This window comes from Cornus florida, unplaced genomic scaffold (assembly GCF_030987335.1).
Source record: "Cornus florida cultivar Cherokee Brave unplaced genomic scaffold, ASM3098733v1 CherokeeBrave_3.0.0_Hap2_Chr04, whole genome shotgun sequence".
Classification (NCBI taxonomy): domain Eukaryota; kingdom Viridiplantae; phylum Streptophyta; class Magnoliopsida; order Cornales; family Cornaceae; genus Cornus; species Cornus florida.
The window spans coordinates 49318341-49340872 of NW_026775574.1; the positions used below are offsets into that span (position 1 = coordinate 49318341).

The 22532-nt window shown below is 36.4% G+C and overlaps 1 protein-coding gene across 6 annotated transcripts; it reads left to right on the top strand.

Moving 5' to 3' along the window:
* Nucleotides 1–693: 693 nt before the first annotated feature.
* On the top strand, nt 694–22030 carry LOC132303226 (peroxisomal membrane protein PEX14-like). Of its 6 annotated transcripts, none has more exons than XM_059800401.1 (14): nt 695–890; nt 1019–1083; nt 2407–2651; nt 2784–2832; nt 3001–3194; nt 3408–3594; nt 3748–3837; nt 18713–18786; nt 18909–18951; nt 19042–19109; nt 19226–19261; nt 20299–20343; nt 20430–20498; nt 21311–22030. In XM_059800401.1, exons 2-14 carry the CDS (start codon nt 1026–1028, stop codon nt 21797–21799), a joined length of 1647 nt encoding a protein of 548 aa, XP_059656384.1. In that variant the 5' UTR covers nt 695–890; nt 1019–1025; the 3' UTR covers nt 21800–22030. The 6 variants fall into 6 exon arrangements, with proteins under 6 accessions (XP_059656386.1, XP_059656384.1, XP_059656387.1 ...); XM_059800400.1 differs by having other exon boundaries at nt 696–890; nt 1016–1083; XM_059800403.1 differs by lacking the exon at nt 20430–20498 and having other exon boundaries at nt 694–890; nt 1016–1083.
* Nucleotides 22031–22532: the final 502 nt, after the last annotated feature.

Below are 22532 nucleotides of genomic sequence, written 5' to 3' on the forward strand. Positions count from 1 at the left end.
TATGAGGTGGCAGATTTTAGTGAGGGCATTTTTGTATTATAGTTTTTTCCATATATATTCATATTATATATATATATAGATATATAATTGTAAATTTGCAAAGTATTTTAGGATAGTTTAGTCTTTTAATCTAAATTTTTAGGTTTGACAACGACAAAGGGTACTTGAGTAATTTTAAGTACTGTCAGAGGTCAATAAGTAATGGGATGTAAGTAAAAAACGGAACAAACATTTACAATATGAGTGATAATAATTTTCAAAAGATATTTCAAGGTGATATTAAACAAAATTTGGTGTAACTGAAATTAACCCTAAAATAAGTTTATTAAATTAACAAAAATATTATTAATCAATATTATTTATTTATTTTTTTAATTTTATAAAAAAAAATAATATATTACTGTTCAAAGTTACCCTCACTACTAGAGTATTAACATAAAAGCGAAAAGATATTTCAAGGTGATATTAAACAAAATCTGGTGTAACTGAAATTAACCCTAAAATAAGTTTATTAAATTAACAAAAATATTATTAATCAATATTATTTATTTATTTTTTTAATTTTATAAAAAAAAATAATATATTACTGTTCAAAGTTACCCTCACTACTAGAGTATTAACATAAAAGCGAAGAGGTTTGAGTCTTTTCATCTTTTAATTAAAAAAATTGTATCCTTCTAGATTGATGGAGACAAAACAATGTTGGTAGTATTTCTCAAGAACCACCATGCATGGATGGATGGATAGGCTTTTATATATATCTAGATATAGAACTGCCACTGAGCTCATAATCTGCAGCGATTTTGGCGTCTTTAGCTACCCAACACGGGACCTTTAATGCCCTCTACCCTTTGCTCGTTTCACAATCCCAACCTCTGACATCGGCATCGGTAAGCTCTTCAATGGCTAATAATACCACCATACATTCAGTTTCTTTGTGAACTTCGAGAGACTGATTTTCTTTCATTTTCTCTGCGTTTTTATTTATTTATTTTTTTGGGAAATTCAATCCAAGGAGGTTGACTATGGCGACTCAATCAGCTGCTCCTCCAAGCCAGACGGACGAAAATACCCAAAACCCAGGTCAATTTTCTCTTCCTTTCTCGTGTCATGGGTTCCAATTTTATCTTCCGTGGTAGCTCTCGTCATTTACTGAAATTTGGATTCTAATACTCTGTTTGGTTTCTGGGAAAGACGCAAAATGTAAAAGCACGAAGTTGGTTTTCGGAGAAACTGAAAAACTCGAATCAACTGAGCCAAACCGTTCTCTTATTACCAAATAGTGAACGAAGTGAACTCCAGTATTCTAATTTGCTGGATTTCTCTGCAATGGAATGGAGTATTTGCCTTTATTTAGTTTATTTGAAGCGGTATAGAATATGCAAAAACGAGTTTCTACTTTATAGTTTGGGGCTGATCATTTCATGATTTGGGTATTTTTCCCGTGAAAGTGATGTATTTATACAGCTTACTGTTGTTGAAATTCCACAATTTTGCACAAATTGCATCATTTTCCTGTAGTTTTTAAAAGGAGCAGTGAGGTAGTTAGATTTTGATAGAGACAGCAATGCTGTTGAAAATAATTTTAGGAGTTGATCGGTTCATTATTAAATATAATTTTATCAAGAAATTGATTGAGATTGGTAAAGCTTAGCTGAAAGCTGATCCATTTATGTATTTAAACTGATGCATTTCTCTCCAAATGATGGTGCAAATCACTTAGCCAGAGAAGAAAAGGATTTTTAAATTTCTTCCAAACTTACGAGGGAAGGTTTTTAGTCGCCTTACTCTTGGAGTCTTGGTCATATGTAAATCAATACTCCGTGTGAAGTATGGAGGCCTGCATGGAGCCAGTAATCAACTAATGCACTAACTGATTGTATGGGCTTCCCAGTATATTATATGGACCTTAGTTAATCCAAAAACGTGTTAGTGAAGCTAAACGTGGTTATGCAACCAATTTCTGTTTCTTATTTCAGATGTTATATAAGCTGTCGTTTCTGCTATTACCCTTTCAATATATTTGCTTGGCTTTTTACTTTGATGTGTATATTCTGGAATGTTCTAATACTCTTTTTATGATTTTGTAATGTTTTTTGTATATTTTACCGGCATTACCATTTGATGACTTCCATCTTCAAGTCACCATGCTTTTCAATTAGGAAATTTTCTATTCAGGAAAGAAGATTTCTTGTCATTTGTCCGCCTGTCGTATAATTCGTACCAAATTCAATTTTTTACTTTTTATTTTTTATTTTTCCTTCTGTTACAGCTCTTTTTTATTGCTACTTAGTCGTGAATGAATTGTTGAAGATGGTTGACAATTTAAGCTACAAAAGAAGTAGTTTTATGAATAAGTCACTACCTCTACTATTTCAGATTGTTAATGCTCTTTCTTAACTACAGCTTCGGAAGTTGTACAGCCAATAATTGAGGAGCAGCATGATGCTAAGGCAGTGGCTACGGAAGACAACTTGACTACATCTGTGTTTGTGAACTCAGAACCAATACGCGAAGAACAAGTGCAGAATGCTGTAAAGTTTCTTTCACACCCAAAAGTAAGGGGATCACCGATCATCTATAGACGGTCTTTCCTTGAGAGAAAAGGCCTCACTAAGGAGGAGATTGATGAAGCTTTCCGTCGTGTTCCTGTAAGCAAGTTTTTCTTTTGGTTTTTCGCATTCGTTATAAACCCACACCGTCGAATCATCATAGACGTGTTCAGACTTTTCTAGTGGGCATGTGTGTGTGTTTGTGGGATTGACATTTTATGTTACTTACAGGATCCAACCCCGGCTGTTTCAAATGTGCAGCCAGCTGCTCAAAATCAAGGTAATAAATATTATGTCAGATGGGATTTTCTGTTGGTGTAAATGGTTCAATGGCTTTTGGATTTGGCCATAGTTTGGTTGTTCCTCACATTGATAATATTTACATCAGTTTAAGCTTTTAGAGTAACTGGTTATTGACAATTCCTATCTGCTGTCATATTGACAATAGATGGGCGGTTGAAGTCATCATCAAATATTCAGTCACAAGCCCCAACTCAAAATCCGCAGCCAGCAGCAGCGGCTCCTGGTGGTGTCATTTCTAAAGTTAGCAGCTTGACCCAGTCCAGATTCAACTGGTCACATGCTTTTTATGCTGTAGGAATACTGGCTGTTTCTGGTCCAGGAACAGCCATACTTCTTAAGGTATTGACGGAGGACTTATTTACTATCACTTCATTTAATGCCGAGAGTTAGATAGGTCAATGTCTAACCTTCAATATCTTGTTCTGTTTTTGACATTGTATATTACATCGGTACAATTCGTTTTTAAATGTAGCTTCATACCATAGTGTTTTTCTTTTCAAATTAGTATGATATTTTATGTGCAATCACACTATGGCATATTCCTGGTGTCAGAATGCTATTGTTCCTAGGTTGAAGTCCTGGATTTGCAAGGTTGTATTGGAAGAAGATGTCCTGACAAAGAAAACCAATGCAACACCAACTTTGGAAGAAGAAGCAACAGCTGCTGCAAAAGCTGCTGCAGCTGCAGCTGCTGATGTGGCACAAGCAAGCCAGGAAATGTTAATGTCAAAAACTGAGCGTGGGTTTGGTGGACTTAAGCTATTCTTTTATTATCATTTCCACCAAAATTCTTCAGCTTTATTTTTCTAGTTTCTTTCCTATTTTATTTTGATTTTTTAGCAAGGACTAATAACCTTCATGATTGATGACGTTTTTTTTTTTTTTTTCACAGAAAAGAGATACTTTGAGGAACTTATGAATCTGTTAGATGCGCAAGTACAAGAAATGAAGCTGATGAGTAAAACCATGAGAAAGTTGGAAGGTAGTAGATGAATACTCTGGTTATAATAGTTCCTTCTAAAAAGTGGTTTCATTTATTACTGTTGTCTGCAAACTTGTAGGTTGTCTAGTTATAGCCTTATTGCCTTGATTATAGCCTATTGCCTATCTCTATAATGCTTCATATTGTAATGCCTTGTGTAAGGTCACACTTGGACATCCTGCAAACATTTGTTTGGAGGGAAGAAAATCCATAATGTTTAAACCTTTTTATGCCCAGAGGCGGATTAACTCCACGTGTGTGCTCACACAACACATATCTCACTATAAAATGAACTTACACTCGACTTCATTACTGCTCGCTAGCACTAGTTTAAAACTCATTTACTTTTCTAACACTAGATAACAACTTCTGAAATACTTTATACATGCAAGTTGAGCTTGAGGCCATTTCTATAGTTGCTCTAACTGACTACAAACTTTAAGCTTTGAAGGGGATAAATAGCAAATTTTTCCTTTCCTTTTTGTTTCTCATTAGCTTTCTTGGAAGGGTGGGTGTGGGTTGGGAGACGGTGTCATTTGTGTCTAGAAATCTTTTTGGTTATGTCAGCTTAGGATTCATTTTGAAGTTAGTGTTGCTTTAGTTTCCTACTTTCCATGTAGTCTTTAGAACCGTTTTCAATTTTTACCAAGTTCCTTCTTCAACATTACAAAGCTTGGTATAATTGAGTCCTCTGGTGAACATGCCAAGCCCGTTCATTTTTTCACTTCCTGTATGTATGTGTGATACTTAGTTCTTGTCTAGAATATAATATTTTTGGCCTGAAGTTAAGATAGTTGCCATAGCACAAATGCATTTATTGGTGTAGCACATCCTTATATATCTGTGTCAACCATATGCTCTATGTAATTTACTTATGTACTTTGGACAATAGCACTGCTCCTTATTTCTTGCTGCAGGGACATGTATTTAGTAGTTGATATTTATGCTAGTGATTTGCATGTAATTTACCAGCATAATTAACATCAAGGCAACCATTTATCTTTCATGTTTCTCTTTTTCCTTGCTAGACAATAGAGTCTGTAACTCCATTAACATATTTAAATGTACATTAATATACTTGTTAAATAAGTGTTTGTATGATGTTCACTATGATGAGGAGTCACACTTGCACAATAGGCCCACCGTAAGTGTATTGGACTGGTGGAAACCTGAGCTGTCACAGAGGGACCACGAAGAGGAGTAAAGAAGGCAGCCAGTAGCTATTCTGTGTGATCTCTCGTTGAGGCTAGAAGGGCCCTGTTTTATGTGCTGTTGAATTCTCCTCAATGGAGCACCAAACATCCTTATATGGTACTTTTGACAACAGGCAAAGACCTCCATGCAATGAATAAAACCACTGGCTAAATGGAGAAGTGAAACGGGCTGATTAGGGAGGTCTAGGGAGATTAGGTAGGACATTCTTGTGGCTCAAGGTTAGCCTGTCAGATTGAAAAGAGGCCTGCAATTATTGTGATTGACTCATTAAATTAGGGTCCTCTATTCTCATAGAGGGGTTGGGTCTTTGTTCCTTCCTTTTTGAGAGATACTCCTCTTCTTCCTCTGTGACAGGCTGGAGGGCAATGTTGATTCCTCCAGCGAATCCTCAGACCATTGCCACCAAGCCAGAACTCCCAGGGTCCCTGATGTTTAAAATAAAATGTAACTCACAAGCGCCACGAATCTATTGTAGTGTAGAAAATGCAAGTGTGAGGTAGAACCCAAGGGAATGCTTTGTAGAAGAACTAATGTGAATCAAAACTAATTTAAATCTAACCTATTTAACCAATTTGATTTGAAGAATGGATTTGTAGTACTAGGAATGCAATAATCAAATCAAAATAAAGAGATTGAAAAATATCTAAGGTGTCGGATTCCACTACCATTAAATTCACAATTTCAAAGTATCATTCATTAATTCCCAAATTTAGAGTAGCAATCTAGAAATCAATCTATTGCTCTCTCAAGATTTAGCAATAAAACTTAATTAAAATATTTTATCAAAGGTAAATTCTTCTTTGCTTGAATGAGTAAATCTTAAGAATAATATGTATCCAAAACATGAAAGACATAGGATCAAAGAAATAATTCTAAGCATCATATGTATCCAATTTCAATGGAAAACATAATATCAAATGATTTTACTTTCAAAATTTATAAACCAAGCATTGATCAATTGAACATAGAGATTATCTAACTACCAAAAATACATGATATTAATGGTAAAAGCAATAAAATTCAATAATCATTTGAAGCAAGAATTATAGACATTAAAATCATTAGAGTGTGAATTGAATAAATAAAAACACTAGAAATTATTGCATTAATGGAGTTTCTCCTCAACCTTAGATAAAAACTAATTATACATACTAAAAGAAAAACAAAACAATAAAACAAACTCTTTGTAGCTTTCTGTCTCAAGCTCCATCCAGAGCTCTCTTCCTCTGCACTCCCCCCTTCTATTCTTTTCTCCTCCTTTACACCTATATTTATAGGCTTCTTCCACCTCCTTTAGTAGCCTTCCATATGCATCTTTTCTTAGTCCATAAGCTTTCACTTCAACAATAAGGCTCCAACATTTTCCACCATTTTTGACTGGTCAATCATTGGCACCTTCCAGTTTCTTCAAGTTTCTTCTAGACTTTTCCTTTCCAGCCTTTTCTTGTATCTTCATTTGCTGCCAGCACACTTTTCTCATCTCCTTTGCCTATTATTAGTCTTCCATTTTGGCTGCCAACTTCTTCCTTTCACACTTCTTTCACATGGGCTGCTACATCTTCTAGATGAAGTGGCTGAGATGAGATGATTGGACTCTAATTTTTGACCCCTCAAATGTGCGAATTTGACTTCCATTAAAACATGAAGTATCTAGGGTTATGAATTAGTTTTCCACATAATCAAACTTTGCATCAATTGGATTTTTAACCAAAGAGTTATGCCCTTTTTACCGTAGGTGTGCAATGCTGAATTCGGGCTGGCAGCATGTTGGTGTCTTCTTGCTCTCTATTTTTGACCTCTGAAACTTGGGAATTAGACTTCCATTAAAACATACAAAACATAAGGCTCTAAGTTATCTTTCCACAGAATCAAACGGTTCGTCATTTGGAGTTCGGAGCTGAGAGTTATGGCAATTACAAAACAAGTGCGCAGGGCTGCCTTTCAGGTGCTAGAATTACTCCATGCTTCTTCATGGGCCAAAATATGCTTGACATTGAACTTGGGCCAATGGATTCAACCTTCTTCCTGATTGCAATGTTGAATGTGTCCATGAGATATTGGGCCATCTTTCTTTGTAAGACTTTGTCAAGTAAGCCCCAAATGATTTGTTCTTCAAAAGCCCATAAATCCTTAATTTTTTTTAGTTTTGTGGAGAAATCCTGAAAATGGACAAAAACACAAAAACACCTATAAAGTAAACATTATTAATATGAGAATGGACTAAGCTATGCAATTACGGGCACTTGAATATGCAATATTCGGCGCTAATCAGTCCCATGAGAGGGATGGATCTTGTCTCCGAGGTCTTCCTCTCTTGACCTAAGAGCATTGTCCAATATTTCATCTCCGAGGTTTACCCGTAGCCAGAATTCGCTAGAGGCCTTGTTTTCATCTTTGAGATTTGGGCGTAGTTTGTCCTCTCTCATGACATGACATTTGTAACTACTACAAGAATTGCATCCATATGTTTATATACATATATTTAATGAGATAAGGAGAATGGTAACTTAGGATAGTTTATGCAACAAGATACCCACAAAATGAAGGGTTCGAGAATCAAACCAGTTAAACACAAATGTCGCGTTGTGAGAGAGGACGAGGTGAAGTGAAGAATACATAAATAATTCTGCATGAGTTAAATAATTGAGCAACCAAAACAGAGTAGTGATATATTGAAGATTTGGTGTTACTAGAGGAATAGTGGAGAAAAATCCTCCTTGTTTCCTATTTTCTAATTCTTTCCATTCTCATAATTTCTTCTCCTATATAAAGGAGCCTCCACCATTGTACTGTATATGATTTGAGAGAGTATTATAATAGTGATGTAGTCCTTTGGGCTCTTTGTGTCGTGGATGTAGGCCATAGTGGCTGAACTATGTAATATATGCGTGTTCTACTTGTTTTATTTATCTCTTCGCTTCCGTTTTATGCTTTGCAATATGGTATCAGAGCCTAATTTCTCTTCCTAGGTTCGGACCCCTATTTTGGGGTATTCCCTTAACATCTAAAATGTTCCTAAGGGTTTCTCGGTGCTATTTGTGACTTGTTTGGGTTGCCGGTTTGTTCAGCAGTAATGTTCTTCGCCTTTGACGTGTCTTTGGCAGTTTTTATCAACTTGTTTGGGCTGCCGGTGTGTTCGGTAGCATTGTCCTCGCCTTTGCCTTGTCTTCGACAGTTTTTTGTTGACTTGTTCGACTGTCGGTGTGTTTGGTAGCATTGTTCTTTGTCTTCTCTCTTCTCTCTTCATCATTCACACTTGTTGTTACTCGTCATCTCTATGGCAAGTTGGGCATTCATGCTCCAACTTGAGGGGGAGTATTGAAGATTTAATTGAGAAATAAGTGGAGGAAAATCTTTCAGTAATTGATGTTGTTTCATTTTATTGAAGATTTGGCGTTACTAGAGGAATAGTGGAGAAAAATCTTCCTTGTTTCCTATTTTCTAATTCTTTCCATTCTCATAATTTCTTCTTCTATATAAAGGAGCCTCCACTATTGTATTGTATATGATTTGAGAGAGTGTTATAATAGTGATGAAGCCCTTTGGGCTCTTTGTGCCATTGATGTAGGTCATAGTGGTTGAACCACATAATATATGTGTGTTTTACTTGTTTTATTTATCTCTTCACTTCCTTTTATGCTTTGCAACATGATACATATCAATAATGTCAGAAAGACAAGATGATAGGATATGTACAGAAAAAAAGACGTCAAAAGGCATGCAATAGGTTGTAGGTTATAATAAGACATGATATTTAGCGCAAATGTAGCACAAATGTCATCAAAACATGATATTTTGTGAGAATTGGACAAAACAATGCAATTGCTCAATGGGAGATAATGATTAACGAACAAAAGGTAATTCTTTGAAGAAACTAGAAGAATAGGAGAAGGTCTCCTTGGTTGCAAAGCTAAATGATTGCAAGTCTGATCAAAATAATGGGTTGCTTAAACGGTGTCAGGTATCCAATGAGAGAAATATATGATCTTATGCATATCCTCTAGTCAGTCTAGACATGAAACTCATTTATTCAACAAAAAAATGGGCAAAGAAAGTAAAATCGAGGAAAAGGCATTGCTGCCACCGCCGCCAAAGGTATCTTGTCACTAGCGATACCTCATGAGGAAACCCTCTTTTTATTTATTTATTATCTTCTACATAGTTTCTTTAAGGTGTTAGACTGCTAGTCACTCGGATAGGATAGGATGTACGATGGGCTGCTCCATATGGCAGCTTTTGGCTACCAATCTTATCTCCTCGAGCAACAAATTGCGTTATTTGAATTGTGCTAGGATTATTAGGATTCTAGCAATGTGTTGGCAAATTTCGTAGAACAAAACTCACTCTATGAATTGTAAAGATTATATTTTTAGTGAGTGAATTAGAAATAAGGAGATAGCTGAAACTGAGTGTAAAGAATATATTTGTTGAAAAAAGCTACATTAAGTAGGCAAAAAAGTCATTATGCAGTTACAAAGGTTAAAGATGTCATTTTCTCAAGCCTAAAAAGGTAAGAATCACACATGTTATCATCTATCACCATTTAGGTTCATGCATGCATGTGTTACATGCATTATAAACTGGAAAATTGCACCTAGAACCTAGGTAGTGTTTATTTTTCTAATGGATTTGGATCCCTTGCTGTTGAGGAGGTCCTGTGGTCTTGTCTTGTGCCTCAAAACTACAACGTTTTGTGGCACAACAACTTACCCTTATTATAACCTTCCAAAAAATAATAAACTTACCATTATTATATTTATTCTCTTTTTCCTCCCTCTCCTTCCATATGTCTATCACTCTATTTTCTTTCTGTTTGAGGCGATTAGGGTTTCGTAGGGTTTCATTGGGCGGTTTTTCTTTATTTTTATTTTTTTATTTTTTTATTTTATTAACGTATAGATGGAGGAGGGGCAACCCTCCTCTCCAGCGGGTGGTGGTCATCCCGTAACCCACAACCCCCAGTGATCAGATGTCAATGGAGGAGTCAGTTCAATTTGAGAGTTAGGATATGCCTGCTCCCAAGCCTTATTCTTCAAACCTCTGTCTAATCTAGCATAGATTCTTTTAGTACTAAATCTCTTATTGCACTATGCGGAAACCCCATTAGTCATTGGGATATCAGATAAGCACAATGTATCAATAGTATTGTTAAATTCTTGAAACACCCTAGCAGAGTGATGCTTGCCACCCAATTTCTTAGAATTTAACCTTACTATATTCCAATCCCCAAGTAAAATCCATGGACCATTGACATGCTGAGCACTATCCACAAGATATATCCTCTCTGGATATAGAAGCTTCTAAACTCTCAACTTCCTCTGTACTTAAAGTGTTTCTGATAAATTTAACTTCAGGACTGCACTGCACAGGATGAACATTTGCATAAGCAAACTTATAGTACTCCACAAACTTTTCTTTGATTCTCGTAGTATCTGTAATCACCTCACCCTCATCATGTAACACTGTGATATTATTGTTTGATCTATGTTGTTTAATTTTTTGGAAAAAATACTTTAGAACATCTGTCTTGATCCTTTGTCCATCAAATTCTAGATTTCTGAGCTAACAACACAGCCTCATTTGAGTTAGCAGTCTCTAAATTCATCCTTCTTTCCTCCTCATCCAGAGAGGATATATCTTGTGGACAGTGCTCAGCATGTCAATGGTCCATGGATTTTACTTGGGAATTGGAATATAGTAAGGTTAAATTCTGAGAAATTGGGTGGCAAGCATCACTCTGCTAGGGTATTTCAAGAATTTAACAATACTATTGATACATTGTGCTTATCTGATATCCCAATGACTAATGGGGTTTACACATGGTGCAATAAGAGATTTAGTACTAAAAGAATCTATGCTAGATTAGAGAGAGGTTTGAAGAATGAGGCTTGTGAGCAGGCATATCCTAACTCTCAAATTGAACTGACTCCTCCATTGACATCTGATCATTGGGGGTTGTGGGTTACAGGATGACCACCACCCGCCGGAGAGGAGGGTTGCCCCTCCTCCATCTGTACGGAAAAAAAAAAAAAAAAAAAAAATCCAATGAAATCCTATGAAACCCTAATCGCCTCAGCCAAGTATTGGCGCTTCCCGGTGGCATAAACTCCTAACTAGAAAGAACTTGCACTTTGCATATACTGAGAAGGCAATTTTCGGTTGCGGCCTTACCCCGCCGGCTCCTCTTCCTAATTATTGTCCTTTACATGATCTGGAGGTTCATTTTGATTACTTATGTTCGGATATTAGCCCTTACGTACTTATTAATTTCCTCGATTGGCTATCTTTTGGCTTATGTGAGCTTGTGTGTGGTTTTAGGCAAGATTTATAATCCTCCCTATGTGGCCCGTCAACATGGGTATAACCAAGGTTCACTTTGGGGTTTTCTCTTGGCCACTTGTAGTAATGGGGATTTGTTTATGGTTGCTTTCTCTCGTTTCTGAATGATAATCACGGGGGGTTGGTAGCTGGGCATACTGCTTTCATATCCTATCTCATTTACGTAAAGGTAAGCCCGTGTTACTGGGATAGGGAGTTAATGGTAGGATGTGCTTAATCAGTTTTCGAGTCATTTTGTTCAAGTTTGAGCTTTTCCAATCCCCAAGAATCTAAATTTTTGTACCTCGAAAAAACAACCCAAGGTTTGCCATGCAACACTCGAGGCCTTCATTCACTCTCTTCCGTGTTCCAATGGTTTCTCATCAACAACCTACGTCTTTGTTGTTAGTGTTACCAAAGGCCCAAGGTGCACTAGGGCGCTAGAAGTCCTTCGGGGCCTAAGCTTAAAGCGATGCACACAATTGAAAAATTAAATTACTATTAAAGCATTCATATTCCATATTAAAGGTGCAAGTGTTGTCAGAGGCGCGCTTGGGCACACAATAGGCACAAGTGTTGCGCTTGTATGAGCCTGGAGCTTAGGCGCGTCCTTAATAACACTGTCTGTTGGGTCGTAAGTGGAGTGCAGAATTTATTGGAGGTGTTTCAAAAAGGGTCAAGACTGCAGTTTGGTCTTGGCAGAAGGTGAGTGTTCCGCGACGCTACTCGTACGTGGGTGAAGGCGTTGTAGTTACCTTTGCTGCCCCCTGGTCGATGTCCTATGGAGTGGGGCTGGATAGTCCTTCGGATTACGTGCATAGTTTGCATGGGGTGTTGAGTGATCTTGACCTTAATCCTTCGGTAGTTTTGCTCGGATCAACCCTTCCCCAGTGTCTTGGGGCCTAGCAAGGGGAAAGAATTGAGGCCACTAGTTAAAGAACGTAATCAGAAGGCGAGCTCATAGATGGGGTCCTTATCACAATTTGGTACCCTTATTCATTTTGGGCTTACCAGCGGCCAAGGAAGTAGAGGTCAAATGACTATTTGCGTTAAGGGTACCACCTTGCTACAGTGACCTGTTACGTTTTTCAACTGGTTGCCTCAACTCTTTACCCTTGCCAGACCCCAAGAGACCCATTTGGGGGGGAGTGTTGGAGTTGAAGGGGAATGGAAGGGAGTAGATCAATCCACAACACTTCTCTTGGTGCCTAGCCATGATCACTCAACATCCCTTGCAAACTACCCAATTCATCAAGCTGGTACCTGTATTCATTTTGGGCTTATTAGTAGCCAAGAAAGCAAGGATCTAACAAATGTGTTAAAGGTGACTTGAATGACCCCATTTGCGTTATAGATGACGTGTTATATATGATGCATAATTTGGCCTGATGTATTGGTGCCTTGGTAAGAGCATAGGAATTCCGTCAAACATGATTTTAACAATCTATAAATAACTTTGTTATGTAATGCTATTGTTGGGTCTGTTATCGTTACTAATTGATGAGAGATTCACAGCTATATTGGCCATTGGCCCATTGTTGTCCTTGCAGTGTTATAATAGATATTACAAACTGTTATCATCCATTATGGCATGTGAATTTGAAAAGTACTTGAAAAACACGTTGATGCCTCTTTCTCATTTTATTTTCCCCCAACCATTATCCTTGAGAGAAGTTAGGACAATTGCAGACTGCAAATGTGAAAACTTAGTGGTAATGTATTTCCCTTGTCCATCCCTCTGAGCCCCCTTGATTGATGGGAACCAATGCTTGACGATAGACTTTTATTCACCTATGTAAAAGCTTAGAAACTAGATTTGTATTTTAAACTTATACTTATAGGTATCAAAATAACTGTTGCCCAAACGATGATTCGAAGCCGGGGGGGGGGGGGAAGTGTTGGTTTGAATCGAGTCGAGTCTTCTGGCTAGATATAGTAGTTTTTGTCTTTTTTTCAAACACTTGGTGTGGAAATAGATATAGCAATAATATGAACAACCACCAAATGTAAAGAAATAGGGATAGAGGAACGCAAACTCAAGGACAAGTGATTTTTTGTGGTTCAACCCCTCTTGCCTATGTCCGTGACTCAAGAGCACCTCTCTCGAGATTTCCAAACATCCACTATAAAGCTCTCCTTCACGGTTGAAGAGAAAAATCCTTTCAAAACTTTACAAGCTTGCCTTTCCTTTTATAATTGAGCACTTCACCTAGACTTCAGGGTTCACCAACCCTTTTACAACAATCTCAAAGATATACAAGTTTGAGTACAAGAAATATGCTCTCCAAATGATGAATGTATACAATCAAAGCTCTCTTTCTAGAGTAATAAATGTAGCAAGTAGAAAGTGATGAAAACTCAACTCTAGATGAATATGGATAGATGTGAAAGATATTCAAATGTATATCACAACTTTAGCAATGATCTCTCTATAGAATATGAAGGAGCTAACAGAGATCATTGGCTTTCTCTAGCTTTCAAAGAATGAGAATGAATGAGCTAAGTTTTTCAAAATATTTCAAATGTTTCTCAATGCTTGGATTTCCCCCAAAAGAGAAGAGATAATCTATTTATAATTCATTAAGAAATATGATTGTTTTACACTCTTGGGATTCTCGGTCTATTCTGTAAACACAGAGATATAAACGTCTGTCCTGAAAACTATACACGTGTGTGGGTCATTCCGGTTAGGGTTTGGATTTGCATAACTAGTTCATAGACATCTGTCTATTATCAATAGACGTATGTCCTGGAAATTGTCTCTCTCTCGGTCAATTCTAAAATCACAGAGGCATAGACGTCTGTGAAATGTCTGTCAAGTAATTTTCAGAAAAGGTATTAGGATATAGCTATTTGCTCATAGACGTCTGTCATGGGATTATAGACATCGTACCCTTTTCCTAAAATACCAACTCTGTTCTTGGCTAAAACACTGCGGCCTAGATGTCTATCTATATTCATAGATGTCTGTCCTTTTAGGATTTTGCAATTAAAGGTTCCTGAGGCCATAGAGACATCTCATTGATGTCTTTGTCACTTGTATTCTCTAATTATAAGCTTGTCAAGGCACATAGTGACTTTCTCAAAGTCAAATGACTATTTTGCCCTTAAAATATATTTCATCTAAGTCCTAGGGTCAAGTCATTATAGGGTCCATGTGTGATATGCATGTATGAATCATTTTGGCCCTAATCCAATTATAGTGTCCTAGGCTTGAGCTTTCAATGCACGTGCAACATGTACTACTTTACAATCAAGTCCTAGCGCACACCCAGCGATACATCCCATGTTGTTGAACCTTCATGCTCTATTGTCATCATGATCAAAGGTCCACATGAGCCTTTGAATACTTGACTCTATATGATAAATATGTGAACATCAATACTCAAGTAGATTGTCAATTCCTTCACATGAATAGGTTGTTATAGTCAAAATCACCCAATCAATCTCGGGGCTAACAATAACGGTGTTTTTGATCAAATGTCTAGATAGAAGAAGTCTGCTAATTACATGATTTGCATCTCTTTTTCAGATATAGGATTCCATATCATATTACTTTTTTTATAACCAACAACAATTTGGTTGAATAAATAAGTGAAGAATGAGGTATTATTCAAAGGGAAGTAAGAAAAGTGGAGATCTAAAAAAAGACCAGCTTGTACAACCAAAGTCTTGGCTTGAGTGGTATGTCCTTCACCTTCCAAAGGGGAGGTTGAGGGTATTTTACCTATTGGGAAAAAAAAAAACCCCACCTTGTCACAGGGCTTCCTATAGAACAGACCCTCACCTGTCCCAATTGCTAAGTAAGCCACCTCTTCATTTGAAGACCTGAGTAAGCACTCAAAGTCTACTACATTTCATTGATGTAGTGCACATGATGCCAAGATCAAGTTGAAGCTTCTATAACTGTTGGAAATCATATCTATAAGTTGACTCGATGATTGTGGCAGATTTATTGGGTCTTCATTATAGGCTAATGTTTAGGCTTTTATTTAGGGATTTGAGTTTTATTCTGATTTGTGGTGTGTGTTGAAGACCCAATGCATCAAATTGCATGCAAAAGTGTGTAGTGTGGCCAAGTTTAAATTTAGAAAATGCCACTACCACTTCCAACTAAAAATATAGCTAGAGTGAGTAGGGATCGTCTTAAGGGAAATGAGGTGTATTTGTGCTTGGAAATTAATGTCGGATTTGTAGGTCGAGTGATCAAAGTTGGTTGGTGATTGGTTAATTAAACTACAATGCAATTAAAATTAATGCAAGTAAAAAGTAATCTAGAAAGTAGGGAAAAGATATAGGAGAGAGGTCTTGAGGCTTAGAGTCACCACTAAGCTTCACTTCATCAAACACTAGCAATTGTACGTTAATGGGAAAATTTAAATTGTAACTTATGTGTGTGTGACAATAATTGAAACTAAGCATGGATTGCAATAAGTATAGATTGTCTAGCCAATTTTAATGAATAGCACAACCTATCAAATGAGATCAATATCCATTCAATTAAACCACAATTAATGCACACACAAATATCTAGAGACATGCACTCTTTGCATTCATAAGTATGGAACATCAAGAAACAAGAATGGATTGTTCACCTACCTAAGAAATTAAAGCAATTACACTACAACTACGCTAGAGACATGAAATTAAACTAATTAAACTAGAGATGTGATACAATCCATTAAGAAACAAGTATGAACCATCAAATAAATCATAAGAGTGTTCCATTAAGCACCATGCCTTGACTATCACTAGATTAACATCATCAACACACATAGACATGCATCAATATCATTAAATCTTGAGACAAAAATATGAACATCAATTCTAGCATACATAGACATATGACTAGAGCTAAATGATCAATTGAAAGCATTAATCCATACAAATCAAGTAGAAATCATAAGATCTATATTAATTCATGGTCAAAACATCTATTATAATTAAAATCCCTAAAAATACACAAAAGCTAGGTTTGAGAAGCAAGCCTAGGGGCTATCTCTAGCCCTAAGAGAAGGATTTAGCCACTCATTGTAGTGGTCATGGAACCCTCAAGGGCTAGCTTGAAGGTTGGCATCATCATCTTCATCCTTGCTTTTTTTCCAAAATCCTAGGTCTAGAGAGAGGAAAATATTTTTCTATAATTGGTAATATCTATCTATGATGGTATGATATAATAATGTTCAATAAATCAATTACATACTCCTTTGAGTAAGGACCAAGTCAGAATTACAGCCTATGATCGGAGGAAATTCGCAGCTACACAAGTTAGGTAGAAATCGGCGTGCTCCGGAATTAGATAGCTCACATCGATCGAATATGTTCGATCGATCAAACACTTAGCTTCGATCGATCAAAGCTGACGTGGCTCGAAAATATCTTCCAGGCTTTATTCAATTGGCTGAGCTGGCACCGCCTCATTTTGATCGATTGTAGACCTCTTCGATCAATTGTGACTTCCCTTCGATCGATCGAAGTTCCTCTGGTGCATTTTTCTTGGCTTCTTTCCAACTTTGTTCCTTAGCTCCAAAATTGAGCTAAATGGCTCTTTTTAGCCTGTTTGAACTTTATTAACCTGAAATATGCAAAAACACAAATAAGTATCTAAAACATGAAAGTAAGATAAATGAATGAACTAAAATACCCTAGTTTAGGTGCTAAAATGCGTCACATATGAGCACTTATCAATTTGATTTTTATTCTCTTTCCATATTTGTAATTTTCCTCTTATATATAATGATAGTGGTTCTCAAATTAAGTACGCCAATTTTAGCAAATTACTTTTTGGTAAGCCTCATCTCCGACGGTAGTCCATCATTATCCCCTTCATTTTTCATATTTCTCTTTCGTCATTTGATTTTGTTGGAGCTCTTTGTTTTGGGTTGTTTAAGGACTCAGTTTTGTTGGAGCTCTCTGTTTTGCCCAAGAGAATATTGCACGGCCTTTTTCCTGGTGTTGTTCCGGTATTTCTAGCTTTGTTTCAGATCTTTTTCATCTCTTGGATGGATCGCTCCGGTGTAGGGAGGCTCTCCTCCCAGGTTAAGACCCCTTTTTTTGGGGGTATTCCCTTAGCATTTGACATGTGCTAAGGGTCTCTCGGTGTTGTTTGTGCCTTGTTTAGGCTGCCGGTGTGTTTGGTAGCATCGTTCTTTGCCTTGTTGGGTTGCTAGTGTGTTCGGTAGCATGGTGTTTGCCTTTTCCATATCTCCAACAGTATTTATTGCCTTAGTTGGGTTGCCGGTGTGTTTAGTAGCATTGCAATCTTATTGTGGAAAGGATACTGTTGTTTCACATCTTGATATAGTCAAGCTGAGCTTGGTTGATATCTTTCCTACCTATAGCTTGAGGGGGAGTGTTGGAAATCATATCTATAAGTTGACTCGATGATTGTGGCAGATTTATTGGGTCTTCATTATAGGCTAATATTTAGGCTTTTGTTTAGGGATTTGATTTTTATTCTGATTTGATTTTTATTCTCTTTTCATATTTGTAATTTTCCTCTTCTATATAATGATAGTTAGGCTCTCAAATTGAGTACGCCAAATTTACCAAATTACTTTTATAACAATACTTCAATCTCCTTCAACAAAGATGTGAGTTTAGAATGAAGGTTCTCTCAAGACTTCGATAAGGACTCAATATTATATGCATCATTTACCAATATTTGATTATATTTAGTTTTACTTATGGTTTCTCAAGTTTGGTTATTATCTTAGTCTTGGAGATAGTGAAAAAAATAATAGGAAATAATTTTCTTATCCTCAAGTTAGAAATGGATTTAAATTCAATAGGAGTAATAGATCATGTCTCTGTAGCTGTCATCAAATTCTCTAAGAATGATTAATAGCATTGAAAAAGAAAAAAGATAGTGCATTTGAATTGAAGCTGGCGCATCAGTAAGTTTTTGGGTTTGATAACCCAAATATATATATATATATATATATTGACTGCTTCCCATTAAAATGCAGTAACCGTCACTCCCGAGACAATTACACTGTTACTGCAACCATTGATGCAACTGATAGCACAATTAAAACCATAGTAATAAATCATTGCTTAGGTGCTTAGAGGACTTACACTGTGCTGAGAAAATTTATTTGGCTATTGCCTATACCTTCCGAGGAACTCTTAAAATTTGAAGTCTTTAAGCCACAAGAACTGATTAATAACGATGGCGGGAATCACACGAAACTCTTGTATGCATGTTTTGTCAGAAATCGAAATGGTTATTCTTTCTTATTGTGAATTTTGAATGCGAATGTTTTATACAGATTTCTGCATAAGATGTCTCACCTATAATTGGTAATCTTTCAACAAACCATAATTTCAATGTAATTTTCAGGACACAGTACTACCTCTGGAAGAGTCCCTCATGTTGAACAAGAAGATCATAGAGTCTCAATCACCAATTCAAGGGTGAGCTGAATGTAGGCATAAATTCAGAGTGCTTCATAATCTATAAAGAGAATTTGGATTCACGTTCTTTGATCTGTAAAGTTTTCCAATCGAGTTTCTTACTTGTTTCAAAATATTTCCAGCAATCAAATGCTAATGGGAAGGTGGAACTTGACCTGCACTCAGGTTTTTGTTCAGTGATCATGTGCTGTTTCTCTATTTTCAATTTTACTGTTGCTTTAAATCAATGTCATATGATTGAAATTTTCTACACAGTGAGATCTTCACCACCGCCTGCATCGGTTGAACCCTCTGTTGCACCTCATCCAAAATCATATATGGAGGTTTTTCTTTTCCTTGACATATCTATTGTTCATTAATGTTTTTAAAAGATGATGGTTGATTTAATTGTGAAAGCAATTCATCTTATCGTGTGCCCTTTGATTATTTCCATGGGAAGAGGCTGTCAACTCTGTTTGAAACTGGAGATAATGCGGTCAGATTCATCTATAATTACTATTCTAAAATTTAAATGCCTTTTGAAAGCATTTAAAAGCTTCTTAGATTAATTATTCATATGTGATCTATGGTCAATGCATACTGTTACGACAAGCACTGCGAACCAAGAACAAATCAAGAAACTGACAAAAAAATACATATCCACCACACAGAGAGCATAAAGTTTTATGTGGTTTGGCGTAAAATCTACGTCCATGGTGAAGATCTAACAAAAGATTTCACTATGTGAAAAATAGGAGCCCAAACCCTAGATCTCTCTCTCTCTAAAACGGCTTTTAGTGTTCTCTCATCACACCCCCCAAACCCTAAACGCCCTTATATACTGGGCTACAAGAGAGTCCTAAAACTAGGTCTAAACACTAGATCTCTCTCTCTCACTCTCTAAAACGGCTTTTAGTGTTCTCTCATCACCAACCCCAAACCCTAAACGCCCTTATACACTGGGCTACAATAGAGTACTAAAGCTAGGTCTACAACCTGCAAGAGAAAAAATGGCACAAAAAAATTGGGTCGCAATGCGAACTGAGCTGAAACAAAATTCGGGCCACAACTTCACAGACAGTGGTGAGGCAACACATAACCTAAGGGCCTCTTCTCCTTTATCTTTTTCTAAGTATTAATATTTTAAATGTGCCCCAATCCTATGATAAATTTCTTCCCTACTCTTACCTGCTCTCCCCGCCATTCTCAATGGATAAATAAATTATGCAAAAAAGAAATTCTGGCTCCTTAGTCTGCTTGGGCCTGGTATTTGGGTATCAGTAGGAAATAAGTGAGAACATAAAACATCATGATTTCACCTAGAATTTGAGTTCACATAACTGCGGGGATAGAATTGGTCACTGAGAGTTAAATCAATTTTCTTCCTAGTGGATGAGTTGTGATCTAGAGAAATATTATCAAACTTTATGCATAATTACTATTTTGGTTATTTAATATTATTTTTTTTTTTACCTTCCCGATGAAGCATAAAGCATTTCCATTTTTTTTTTTTTTTTTGGAATTATTTTGCAGATCATTGCTATGGTCCAAAGAGGAGAGAGACCTCCTAACATCAGTGTAAATCCGCTCTTGGTGTTCATGCTTTGTGTACCATATTTCATGGGTTCAGTGCTGAAACTCTCCTTTTCTTGATTTTTTTTCAGGAGATCAATGATCTACCTCCCAATCCCAATCAGCCAGTGTCAAATCTTCGCTTAGCATCTAGAGCTAAGGTTTACATTAGAGGATTTCATATCATTACCATCCTCTTTTTTTATACATCTAGTTCATGGACCAATGTAGACTATATGAATGTGAGAGGTTTTATAAAATTAGAATTTTGATTATGGAGACTCTACGAGCTTGGTTGGTTTAATTTTTTCCAACAGTTTTCGAGAACTCTGAAGATAGAAATATCTGAAATTAGGCTTTTTTTTGGTCTTTTTTTCTTTTTCCAGAAAGCTGTTAACCAAATGAACTTCAAATTTTTTTTTTCTTTCTATTTTGTCATTTTCAGTTATTCGAGGACAAAAAACTGTTTTCAAAAATTTGAACGAAGCAGGCTCTACAATTTTAGTATCTTTTTAAATATTTGAATAGTGACTAATGTCTTCTTTCACCTAGTCCTAAGAACCATTCCAACTCTGCAACTTCAGTATATAGCAGTTCTATTACTATAGCAGACAACTGCCGTATATACCAGAGCACTCATTATCAATATGCATTTGGTAGTTGTACTGTTAAAAAAAGATTAACTGATATGATTTATGGTGACCACTAATTACCACATCGCGGTCTTCAATAGGTTTGAGAAGCGTCATTGAATAATTGGTTCAAGTTCTAGATATATTATTCCATAAACTATACACAGTAGCTTTCACGATTTAATTGTTTTAAATTTAAATATTCTTCATTTTATTTGAATGGTTGATATGACATAAACCATATGGCATTATAATATAGGTGTTTATGTACATGCGGTCATACCAGATAGAACTGATTTTTTTTCCTTTTTTTGTTGGCTTTCCTCTGTTCTCCTGAGCAGCCTTGGGATTTTGGTCAGTCTCAAAACAGCTTGAGCCATATTCTTCCGTCTCAAGAGAGCAGTGATGGATTCAATTCCCAGTTTGCAGATAATGGGCTTATCAATCAGGTGAATGGAGAGAGTAAAGTTCCTTGGTGGCAACAGAAAAATATAAGAATTACAGAAATTGAAAATGAAGATGACCACAAGACCGTGTCATCTGATGTGTTTACAAATGGACGACCAGTTCAGAACTCATGGGTTCCTCCCCAGCCACCCCCTGTTGCAATGCCAGAAGCAGCCGCAGCAATCCGACAAGCAAAGAAACAATCATATCAGAAAGAACAATTGGCTGATGAGCATTTAGAGGCTCATTCTTCAGATATAACTGATGAGTTGCAGAGGATGACAAAGATATCTGAATCAGGTGTAGCTGAGGCTAATGGTGGGAGTTCAAAGCTGAACACCAGTGAGATACAAGCAGAAGGTGGAGCTTTTGAATCTTCTTAAGGTATCCCATATACGCTGCATACAGTTGAATAATTTTCAAAACATGTTTGTTCAACATGAACCAAACGATTTACTTGTTGAGTACCTTCATTGAAAATTCAAATACTTCATGCAAACATGGTTTGACGAGGAAAAAGTTAATAATATCTAGGGAATCATATAAACATTGACTCTTGGCTATATGAATGATGATTTATAGCGTCTAACATAAAATCTTTTTTTCTTTCCACATGTGACATGTCTATAAATTTAGTTGACCTCCCTCATGGGGACCCGGGGATTAAAATAGTTTTCTTCGACAGAATATCTGATAGATACACTAGCTTCACTAGTTGAGTGAAAAGTCCTTCTAGTAAGGCTCAACACTATATTTATTGATTATAGCTTTGTTAGTATCACTTCAACTTTGACTGCAACTTCTTATGGGTGGCAAATTACGACACGATACGAGTTAAAAGGGTTTGAGTTTGGCATAAACAGATTTGGGTCATAAAAAAGTCGACACGATTAACATGTCTACTTAACTGTGTTAGGTTAGGGTTGAGGGGTTCAACCCGTGTAGTTCATTTATGACCCATTTAACTCAACATGTTATAATCGTGAATATGACATATAATATATTATCTGTTTAAACTCAATTACTATAAATAGTTAAGTCATTTCAACATAAACCTTTTTTATACCTTATGATTTTTCTTTTTATTTTGAATATTTGGGTTAATTATGATAATTT

Coding starts and splice junctions, on each gene's coding strand:
- LOC132303226 (XM_059800401.1), top strand. CDS start 1,026: ATGGCGACTCAATCAGCTGCTCCTCCAAGCCAGACGGACGAAAATACC. Junction 2,833..3,000: donor GCCAGCTGCTCAAAATCAAG/GTAATAAATATT, acceptor TATTGACAATAG/ATGGGCGGTTGAAGTCATCA. Junction 19,262..20,298: donor TTGAAACTGGAGATAATGCG/GTCAGATTCATC, acceptor ATTATTTTGCAG/ATCATTGCTATGGTCCAAAG.